This window comes from Panthera uncia, chromosome E3 (assembly GCF_023721935.1).
Source record: "Panthera uncia isolate 11264 chromosome E3, Puncia_PCG_1.0, whole genome shotgun sequence".
Classification (NCBI taxonomy): Eukaryota; Metazoa; Chordata; class Mammalia; order Carnivora; family Felidae; genus Panthera; species Panthera uncia.
In genome coordinates this window covers 19,764,741-19,776,808 of record NC_064815.1, presented here as the reverse complement: position 1 = coordinate 19,776,808, position 12,068 = coordinate 19,764,741, and the positions used below count along the sequence as shown (strand labels likewise).

At 39.5% G+C, this 12,068-nt stretch overlaps 1 protein-coding gene across 1 annotated transcript in view; it reads right to left on the bottom strand.

Annotated features, from left to right (window-relative positions):
* The window catches only part of LOC125928480 (S-adenosyl-L-methionine-dependent tRNA 4-demethylwyosine synthase TYW1), a 212,648-nt gene that overhangs the window by 28,261 nt on the left and 172,319 nt on the right, over positions 1 to 12,068 (bottom strand). Inside the window, exon 14 of the mRNA XM_049639186.1 lies at positions 6,531 to 6,641. Coding sequence (XP_049495143.1) covers positions 6,531 to 6,641 — 111 coding nt within the window. The remainder of the gene's footprint in view (positions 1 to 6,530; positions 6,642 to 12,068) is intronic.

Sequence of the window (12,068 nt, the reverse complement as noted above, 5' to 3'; positions counted from 1 at the left end):
AGAGAGAAGAAGAGAGAGAATCCCAAGCAGGTTCTGCACTGTCAGCACGGAGCCCAACGCAGGGCTAGAGTCCACAAAACGGTGAGATCATGACTTGAGCCAAAACCAAGAGTTGGATGCTCAACTGACTGAGCCACTCACGAGGCTTTCTTCAGTGGACTGCCCTCCTCAGCATCCAGTCTTTACTTGGCTAAATTTCCCACCATCTCTTTAATCTCTGTTCAGGAACCCCTACCCAACCTGATCCCAAGCTCATCATATCTGGTACATAGCTTGTACCAACTGGTATAATTACATGTGTAAATTCTAAGCTTGTACAGGCAGGGGCTGTGCTCTGTTCTTCTCTGTACCCCCAACCAATCTATGCTGAATGACCTAAAGATCAAGTCACATATTTTATATGACATTAAACTCCAGAACTCTTTTCTGATATAATATAAAATTTCATTCACATTAATGTGGATTTTTCTACTCTTTTCTCCCCTCTACTCTTTAATGCTTGATGACAAAGCAACTGAGGAATACCAGTCAGGGACTGCTACATGAATAACCGCTAATATTTCTTATCTTTGTGTAGAGAAAGACAGTGAGGTCAGGCTAAGGCATTTGTTTTGCAAAAGGCACGCTACAAGGATTGAGCTCTGTAGACAGCTACAGTGCCAACAGCATAAAAGAGGTTTAAATCATCTGACAACAAATAATTACTAAGCACTTACTATTATTCTCAAGGTGCAATGCAAGGCAGGGAATATAAAGACAGTATTTCATTTACAAATGGATTGTACTATGAAAGTTTTTCAATAAGGCAGATGTTTAGAACATGATACACATTTTCACAAACAAGCAAGCAAATAATGATCACTAAGTTTCTAGGGCTAGCAAATAAAGGCCTATTTAAGCCTAATGAAACTAAAATATATGTTCATTTACAGGGAATCAAACAGAAAAATAGTTTATGAGACTAGCAATGAAAGAAAAGCGGGAACCAATAAAATAAAGAAATAGCTTCTATTGATTTAGTTTAAATAAATGTGCTTAATGAGAAGTGATCTAAACATTTACCGAATCCAAGCATACATTATCCCACTGAATTCTCAAAACAAACCTATTAAAATGATCCTGTTATTCTAATTCTAATAGGGAGGAAATTTAGATGCAGAGAAGATCTACATCAGTACTTTTTTGGAATGTATCAAAACTGTGCTCTTCCCCATTCCCCATGAGGCTCCAGAGTGCAGACTAGGAGAGACCCCTGTGCGTGCACACTCGCACACGCCTGGAAGACACAAGACATGAACAGTACTCGTTTGCTTCTGCAGGGAACCCAGGCATGTCACTAGCCTAGGGTCAATTTGTATTATCAATTTCCTAGCTTCAAGGCATTTACGTATGTGACCATGAGGTACTATTCAAATTTTAATGCCAGGCCCTGGGAGACCACCCCCCCTTTTTTTTAAATCAAGAGCATAGGTGAAAGACAAGCTTCCAAGGGCCATTCTATGTCAGTGGGTAAATTCTGTCCTAATTTGTGCTTTCATTGAAGGCAAAAGGGCCTCGTGTTCCATCCTTTAAACCCAAGTCCCATCTCTATCAGAGCTACAAAGTACCACCAGAGTGGTCTCTCTTTTTTGAGTCCCAAAGGAACTCCCTTACAGACCTGACAGATGGCCATGCTGTCAAAAGTATGTTTATTATAACACAGTTACTTCTAAGTGTTTGTTTTTAGAGGAAGCTGAGGTTACTTAGCCTACCATATCGCTAGTTCTCATCAAATGTTTTTCAGAGAGGGTTTTTCCTATTATTATTTTATTAAATGTTATTATTTTAAGTAATCTCTAACCCCAGTGTGGGGCTCAAACTCATGACCTGGAGATCAAGAGTTACCGACTGAGCCAGCCACATGTCCTTGTTACCATTACTTTTAAAACTCCTCCAATGTAGAAAATTTTTAACTTTTTTTAATTTTAGAGACAGCGAGAGTGAGAGAGAAAGAACAGGCAAGTGCTCCCTTGGGCAGCACATATACTAAAATTAGAACATGCGTGGGCACTTGGTGTGGGGGGAGGGGTGAAGGGAGGGAGAGCGAGAGCGAGAACGAAACCCAAGCAGGCTCCACTCGGCGTGGAGCTGGACGCGGGGCTGGATCCTACAATTCTGGGATCATCAAGAGTCAGACACTCAACCGACTGAGCCACCTAAGCGCCCCCCACCCCCACAAAATTTAAATTTAATTAATTAGACAACAACAACAAAAATGCCTTTTCAGACTTAAATAGTTTAACTCTATTGAACAGGAAAGAATGCCTTCTCCTTTACTGATTTCATTTCAATCAGTGGGATTACAAACATGATGCCCGCTCACTGTAATAATTCGCAGGGCATGGAAACATGGAAAATAGAATTACTAAGCCTTTCCCTGCCCTTCTTCCAAATTACAACACTGTGAACAGTCTGATATAATCCTTCCGTACTTTTCTTATATAAATATATCCAAACATATACTGCTAAAAAATATAATCAGGGGCGCCTGGGTGGCTTAGCTGGTTAAGCATCTAGCTCTTGATATCAGCTCAGGTCATGATCTCATGGTTTGTGAGTGCGAGCCCTGAGTCAGGGCTCACAGCACAGGGCCTGCTTAAGATTCTCTCTCCCTCTTTCCCTGCCCCTTCCCCCACTCATCTCTCTCTCAAAATAAAGAAGTAAACTTTTAAAATATATATAATCAAATAATAAACATTATTCTATAACTTGTTCTGTTTCTGAAGTATACTATATTCTGCAAACATCCCTTTTCTACTTCAGTTTAAAAGGAAGATACTTCAGGGGCGCCTGGATGGCTCAGTCGGTTGAGCGACCGACTTCGGCTCAGGTCATGATCTCACGGTCCGTGAGTTCGAGCCCCGCGTTGGGCTCTGTGCTGACAGCTCAGAGCCTGGAGCCTGCTTCTGATTCTGTGTCTCCCTCTCTCTCTGCCCCTCCCCCACTCATGCTCTGTCTATCAGAAATAAATAAACATTAAAAAAAATTTTTTTTAAAGAAAGATACTTCATTACCCTGCAGGACAAATGAGAGCTGAATTTAACAAAGCAATGAGATCCAGTCCTCAATGGCACAGGTACACTTAACAGAGGCCATTTCTATCTCAAACATTCTATAAGAAACAAGCTGATCATCCCGCGTCAGGCTCTGGGCTGATGGCTCGGAGCCTGGAGCCTGTTTCCGATTCTGTGTCTCCCTCTCTCTCTGCCCCTCCCCCGTTCATGCTCTGTCTCTCTCTGTCCAAAAATAAATAAAAAACGTTGAAAAAAAAAAATTAAAAAAAAAAAAGAAACAAGCTGATCATCACCATGCTTTCCCTTGGTACGACTGTTACCTGTTACGTTATATTTTATCATTCATGTAAGATAGTTAAAATTGTGATTATATTACATATTTCTTCAAGAAACTTTTAAATGAAATCTCTCCAAGTGGCTCATTTTACTTCTGTAGACTTGGCCTTGTTCAATAAGACCATCCATTTCCCAAACAGCATGTCCATATCAAATTTTCTATCTCTGGTGCTTTGATGAGGCCTAGCACATAGAAAGAGCTGAAAGATATCTGTTGAATGCAGGGGTAAAACAGTAAAATGGAAATCTCATGTGAAAGAAACCATGTCATTATAACATCTCAGGTATAGACAGAGGGTATTACGTTAATAGTCTGTCAAACTAAAAAAATACCCATCGGAGGATTATACTGTTTACAAAGTAGCTATCTTTCTTTTAAAAATAATACCGGGTGATTCTTTTCAGATTGTAAAATATGTCATACATTATAGAAAACATGACTGCAAAGAAGGAAAGGAGGAAGGGAGGGACGGAGGGAGGCAGAAAAAAGGTGACCGTATGATCCAGAAACTTGCTTTATAATGGAAGTTTTACTGCAACATCACTGGAGACAGCATTCTTTAATAGCTAAATCATAAATTAAAACACCATTAATCCCTGACATTGGCAAGGTTTGCTTAAGCCAACAAATATACTGCAGATGTAGTTTGCATCTCTGCATCATTAGAGTTCTTGCCAAGAGTAGCCTTTTAAAATTAAGAGCAATTTCAAAAGAAAAGAGTGTCTTTGACCTGACCAGGGATAAAATGCTGAACACTCAGACAGCAATATTTTATCTCTTCCCACCTCCCTGCTGCTCTAGGCTATAGTACCACAGAAAGCTGAACAGACAGCTGTAAAAATGAACTATCCTCTGAAATGACAGAGTGAAATGACATACACTGAAGAGTCGGGTTTTCAGAGACAGGGTGGAATTTTCTGGTCACGTTTTCTCATTCTGTGGACTCTTAGTTGTCCAGAAAAGCCATTTGCCTTGTAACAGTCCACAGCTTTAACCACCATGGCACGCTGATGCCTTCCAAATGATTACTGCCAGCCCTGTCTTATCCCCAGAACTCCAGGCTTATATAACCTCTGGCCTATTTGAACCTATATGTGGATATTTAAAAGGTCTCTCAAATGATTAAGGCCAACAAAGAACTCGTGAAATTACTCCCCAAACTTGCCTGCCTCCTCCGCTGGTCTTTCCCGATTCAGTAAACTGTTGCACATCCGCACGATTGCTTAAGCCAAAATCCAGGTGTTGTTCTTGATTTAGTTTGTTCTTTCACTCCCTGTGTCTCATCTGGCAACACGCTGTATTGGTTCCACTTCCACAATTTATCCCAAATGCACCCACTCCTCTCCAATCATATTGCCAATGACCTTCCCCCAAGCCATAACGTCTCGTTTTATAACCACTCTCGCTCTGAGCTCTGTAATCCGCCCATGACAGCAGCAGGGTGATCTTTTAAAATCATAAACCAGACTATTCAAAAAGCTGACCATTGAACTTAGTATAAAATCCAGTTCTTTTCTTGCTTGAAAGTTCTAACAACATTTGGCCCCATCCCACCTCTGTGATTCATCTTGTGTCTCCGCCAACTCCAACTGCCCTCCTGATCTCACACGGGACCCCCCGACTTGAATACTTACTTGTTTGCCATCTGCCCAAAATGCTCTGATCCCCTGGTGACTGCATTGTTTCTTACTATTCAGGAATCAGTTGTAAAAGAGTCATCTCCTCCATTAGATTTCATAGGCGGAAGAAAAGACTTCTGCCTATGAAATCTAAAACAGCCAATCACAATGTCTACCAAAACAATGATCTGCCCTTTGGCACATCAATCCACTTATAGGAATCCATCATCCCAAAGAAATACTGCCAACAAACGGGCCAGGGACAACCAGGCACCACCACCTCCTACTGTAAGTATACGATACCACCAACTAAATAATCTTAAAATGCAAACACACACACACGCACACACATCTGATCAATCTTCTCTTGATCTAACTACCAATCTACAGGAAATACAGGGGGCAAAGGAACAAGCAATCAGCAAAATCTAAAATATAGACAGAGGGAACTAGCCAGGATAAATGACACATTTTCTTCAACAAACTTACTGGTGTGGGGGCAGGGGGAGCAGAGTAGAGAGAGAACACATGAAAGAGGAACTAACAGATTAAAAGAAATTTAAAAAAGAAAGAATCCAATTACAGTTAATGATCCTTATTTGGATCTAGATTCACAAATACTATTTTAATAAGAAATAGTTGGTCAAGTCTGAAACCTTCTATTTCCAATACTTAAGAGACTATTGTTAAAACTGTTCAATTATGAGAACAGTATTCTGAATAAGTGTATACAGTGAGTGTATATCTTTTAGAGACATATACAGTTATAGATGAGCCATATAACATAGGGTTTGCTTCAAAATAATAGGATAAGGCAGAGAAAATGGGTAGAGGTAGAACTGAAACAAGACTGGTCATGAGTTGGTAATTTTTGAAGCTGGGTGAACAGATGGAGGTCATGAGACCAATCTCTCTACTTCTATATATGTTTGAAATTCTCCATAATAAAAGTTTATTTTACTTTTTTATTTTTATTTTATTTTTATTTTTTTACTTTTTTTAATTAAAAAAAATTTTTAATGTTTATTTTTGAGAGAGTGTGAGTGGGGAGGGGCAGAGAGAGAGGGAGACACGGAATCCAAAACAGACTCCAGTCTGAGCTGTCAGCACAGAGCCCGACGCGGGGCTTGAACCCAAGAACCATGAGATCATGACCTGAGCCCAAGTCGGACATTTAACCAACTGAGCCACCTAGTCAACCCTAAAAGTTTATTTTAAAGCCAACCAATTCCTCACTGTAACACTATTTTATTTCTCAGCATACTAATGTTACTATGTAGTTTTTAATTATTTATTTTGCACTGACTGCCTCCCTCTCAATAAATATAAGCTTTATAAGAGCAAAAGCTCCGTCTTTACTGTTATTATCCCCGTTGCCTAGAATGGTGCCACGTTCTTGATTAATATTTCTGAATGAATAAATAACACATCTGGGACCTCCTATAGAGTTTTATAAGGTACTAACTTCACCACAACAAAGCACCATAGGAAGTGGGATGACATTGGCCAGCAGGAGCTCACCTTCACTTCGATGAAGTCAGGATTCCCCAGGGTCACCAGCTCGGCATAGGCCTGGAGTTCGTCTACATTCCACGCTTTCACTAGAGTCAGCCTGTACACAGTACGCTGTTGCTGAAACAAAGGAAAAGCCAACTTCGTTTTTATCTTGGTGGAAGTCACACCTAGGAAGGCTTTCAAATTTCTTCAATTCCCTAGAGACCCAGGTAATGTGAAATTCAGCCAGAACTTTTTAAAAAAATTTTTAAAAAATGTTTTATTTATTTGTAAGACAGAGAGACAGAGCACAAGCAGGGTAGGGGCAGAGAGAGAGAGAGATACACACACAGAATCCGAAGCAGGCTCCAGGCCCTGAGCTGTCAGCACAGAGCCTGACGCGGGACTCAAACTCGCGAACTGTGAGATCATGACCTGAGCCGAAGTCAGACGCTTAGCCAACTGAGCCACCCAGGCGCCCCCAGCCAGAACTTCTATAAGCCAAAGTTATATTTTGTAGAAAGATGAAAAAAAAATGAAAACAATATAATAAGATTCCCATAAGCCTTTTAAGGGCACAGATATTGGCATGTATCTTTTCTCACTCACAATCTCTACCACTTAGGCACCCAAATGTTTCTTGAAAACGACACACTGAATTAGATTTAGTAAGGAATAGTAAATTGGCCAAATAGTTTAAGACTGTTGAAAATTAATTCAAATAACCTTCAGGCTCTCAGGTACCAATCACTCAAGTGTTTATGACAAGAATTTCTAATTACTCTTCCCTTCTTTCCTGCTTTCTTAACATTTTAATGATCTCCTCTTGGCAGAAAAGACACATTTATGAACTGTCAGTATTGTCACCTGTTTACCACTTAACCAAAAGAGGTAGTGGTTTTCTGAAAAGCAATTAGACAACAGACATCAAAGGCTTTAACAAGTTTATGCCCTTTGACTTTGTAGCTCTCTCCCTTCCAGGACCCGAGACAATTTTTCAAACATTCAAAGCGTTATTGAAACATCTCAGGACAGTATGAAAAAGAGGTTAAAATCTTTTTTTTTTTAATTTTTTTTAACATTTATTTATTTTGAGACAGAGAGAGACAGAGCATGAACAGGGGAGGAACAGAGAGAGAGGGAGACACAGAATCTGAAACAGGCTCCAGGCTCTGAGCCGTCAGCACAGAGCCCGACGCGGGGCTCGAACTCACGGACCACGAGATCATGACCTGAGCCGAAGCCCGCCGCTTAACCAACCGAGCCACCCAGGCGCCCCAAAAGGGGTTAAAATCTAAAGCAAGACTGGGGAGCGGCACCTAGGACTTGCCTATAACCAGTAGTATATGGCGGAGGTGGTGTCTATGTGCATATGCACGCAGGGCCACACCCATCTGGAGCAAGTTCCCGGATAATATCCATGCTGCTACCACGCACAGCATGTTTTAAGTAGTGAGGCTCTAAATACTTGAGAGAAAAAGTGAGGCGAGAGAGGAACAAAATGATACCAACCTCTCTACTTTTGCCTATGTTTGAAGATTTCCATAATTAGTGAAAGAGAAGAAACACTCGAGATCTTCGATGAACAAAATGAAAAGATCTCCGCTGAGCAGTATTTGGCAGCCATACCAGAAAATGTACTCAAAAATTACTTTAAAACACAGTATATAATGCACGAAAAGACAGAGATCTTCCAGATTCCCTTTACATATAAAGCCAGAATTCACTTAACAAAAACGGGTAGAGAACAGCAGACCAATCTCACTTGTACTTATAGATACAAAAATCTTATAGAAACTTCAGCAAATACAATTCAGCAGTATGTTGAAAATTCTAGGAATGCAAAGATGATTCCATATGTGGTTACATATTAATATAATTCATCACAGAGTTCAACACAGAAAAGTACACGCGATCATCTTCACAGACACACAAAGGTATTTGGTATAATTTAAAAGCCATCCTTAATTTGAAAACAAAACAGAGTAATCAAATCAAAAACCATTTGGCAAACTACACAATTAAAAAACACAACCTTAAGATAAAATGGTCAATGTCATTCTCAGTGGCTTATGAAAAATACAGGCATTCCCATTTGGTCAGACTAACAGAAGAATGTCCACTCTGTTATTTTTATGAACACTTCCCTGAAAGTGAAAATCCAAGCAATAAGGCAAGGGAGCAAGAATTGCTGGACACTACACAAAAAAATAATTACTTGCAAATGATGTAACTGGCTTCTTGGAAACCTAAGAAAATCAACTAAAAAGTTGTATTAAGGAAAAGTATAAAAATGAACTGCCTTCTTAGCATGGATCAGTGGAGTGAATATGGGCGCTGGGGCCCGACCAAAGCCCAGACCACACACTTAGCTATTTTCATCTCCCTGTTCTCAGTTTCTACCCTGTGAAAAATGGGGGTCCTACACAGGATTAAAAGCTTCAATCCGTGTAGAACTTAGAACCCCAAGAAGTATTAGCTACTATATGCCAACAGCAACCAATTATGAAATACAAGGCAAGGAAAATTCCACTTAAACAACTATAAAATACATCTATAAAATATCTAGTGATTAGTTTATGAAATAACATGGACACTGAAGAAAATAAACTTTTCTGAAAGACCTAAAACAAAAACTCACTACATGGACAGCCATGATAGATTTATAATATAATGTTAACTCCAATGGGAGTTTATAATTCCTTTGCACAAATAAACTGGCAATGATACCAACAACAACAAGAAAAGGAGTTAGCAGTTACTCAGCACTGACTACATGCCAGCTGTTATTGTAAGTGCTTAACATTGGAGCGAAGAGTCCAGTATCTGTCTACTCTTTACAACAAATCTTACAAAATAGGTTTGATTATTATCTTCACATCGCAGTTGTGAAATTGAGGCCTTGAGCTGTTAGATAAATGTCCCAAAGTCACACAGCTGGAAAGCGGCAAAGCTGGCATGTGAACCCAAGGGGCATGGCCCTCTCTGCTTTGCTAAACCTTTTAAAATCGTGAAACAAAACATACAAAGAGAAACGTATATAAGACACATCTGTATAGCAAAAGGGGTTAACACAAAGAAAATACCCATCACCCAGTCGCTATCCGCTCCCTCTGTCCCAAAGATACCTAATACCATTATTCTTTTGTGTCTTGCTTCTGTCATCCAACATTTTCAGAAAATCCATCCGTGTTGCTGCATGTTGACATTTGCTCATTTTCCTTGTTAGCCAGTACTCCATCATTTGAATATACAACAATTCATTCGACCATTCCCCCAACGACAGACATCTGGATCATCTCCACTTTTTAGCTGTTCTAAAACAATGCTGTTGTATTTTTATCACACTAGGGTTTAATTTTGCCTGTTTCAGGAAACTGTATAAAATGCTATTATGGCTTATACTCAATTAGGTCTGGCTTCTTTCACTGAATTTGATGTTTGTGAGATCAAACATACTGCTGTATATCTATTATGTGAATATACCACTAGTGGAAGTGTTGGTTATTTTCCAGTTTGGGTCCTACCAAAATAGTGTCTGTTGCCCTCCGTGTTATTATACTTCACTCTTGAGATGCACAAGAGCATGGATTTTTCTTGGATGCACCTACGTGTGGAAACGCTGGGTCACAGGAGGTGTATTCATGCAGTGTCAGCATATACTGTCAAACTGGTTTCCAAAGTGATTTTACGATACTTTCACCTGCAGTGTCTCAGGGTTCCAGCTGTTTCTCTTCCTTACCACACTTGGAGTTTTCAGTCTTTAAATTTTGCCACTCTTGCGTTGTCTATTTTGTATTTGCCTGACTACTAAAGAAGTTGATTATGTTTCTGGCCATTTGGATGCCGGCTATTGGGAAGTACTTGTTCAAGTGTTTTAAATATTTCTGTATTGGGCTGTTTTCTTCCTACTGACTGTTTTTTGTTTTGTTTTGTTTTTTTCAAATGCTTTATATATCCTGGCTATAAGAGAGCTGTTATAAAGGCCTTGGAAACATTTCCATTCACTTTATGGCTTTCCTTTTCACTTTCTCCATATCTTTTGATTAGCAGAAATAGCTAATTTTCATACCTTTTTATCTATAGCATACTTGTATCAAATTGCTACAAAGAGAAACATTATGGGGTTACTGGAAAAGGAATGTTAGTGGATTTCATTAGTTCATTTCAAATTATCAACTTTGCATTCTGGGTTTTGCTGTGACTATGGGGAGCTTGTTCAATGGAATCATTTCAGAGATTTTATTTAAAGTCTGTTTAAAATTAGTTAAAGCAGTTCCTAAGGTCTACAGAAGAACAAAAGAGTGGTACACTCTAATTAGATTAGATTAAAACAAAAACTGGGTGCAGATGTTTCTTGAAACGTGAAGGCTGGAATTTCCTCTGCAAAGGAAATACTTAACATTGCTATTTTATCTTCTGTTAAAAAAGAAAAAAAAGTTGGAGCGTCAACTGGACTGTATTCATTTAATTTGAATTAAACTTATTTTTTTCAGTTTGGAGATTTAGTAATTTTAATTTGCATAGGTTCTGGAATGGTTATTACTGCAGAATTTTCTGAATGTGGCATGTTATCTCGTAGGGACAGTTATATAAAAATAGGATGAATATAAAAATAGGATGAAGGTATTGACTTCAGACAAACAGTTTACCTACTTGCTGTTCAATGTACAGTGTTATTCGTAAAATGTCACAGTGTGACTTGTCAAAAATGACGAGAAGTTGCCATCTTATAATTTCATATATTTTCTGTTTGAGAGTCTAAGATCCCCCCAACCTGCCCCAGTGGTCTGCACACAGTAACAGAATTTTGAAAGTAATATCACATCAAATGTGGTTGGTCCCTAGCAAGAGACCTAGATGTTCACCTCGAAATTTTCGATCAGATCTTTGCGACAGACTTTAAATTTGGGTTTTAACTTGTGTTGTTTCTTAGAGGGAAGTAATAGACGAACTGAAAATACATGGGCTGAAAACTAAGGTCAAAATACCTAAGGTAAATGTTAAATGCTTATCAAGGGGAACCGAGGCAGAAAAAGATTTTAAGTGCAAAGTAGAAAAGGCCCGAGTAGTCAGGAAGGCCAGGAGAAAGGAGGAAAAAGAACCACAGACTAACAATTAAGCTATGGCTCTTGGCTCTGGAATCGGCTGTGTGCGTTCAGGCATGCACCCTCTGCCTCTGTAAAATGGGGAGAGTACCAGTACCAGTATCTTGTAGTATGGTTGTAAAGTTAAAAGAACTAAAACACCGGTCTTAGAACATGGCCTGGCACAAAGAAAGGTATGAATAAACTTCGGCTACCATCACCACCACCACCAGCAGCTCCACAGATTCATCACAGGTATCAACCAATAGTCACCGGGTCCCTCTCTATGCTGGGCTTAATTCTAGGTGCTAGAGATACAGCAGCGAACAAAGCCAAGTGCCAACTGTTGTGTCATTTACATTCTAGCCTGACAAATAAACAAAACCAGAGTCAGAAAAAAATTAGTGACCATAGCAATGCCAAAAGAGGAGAGGAGCTGGGAAACCGGCAGAGGTTACGACTCCACCACTGATGCCTT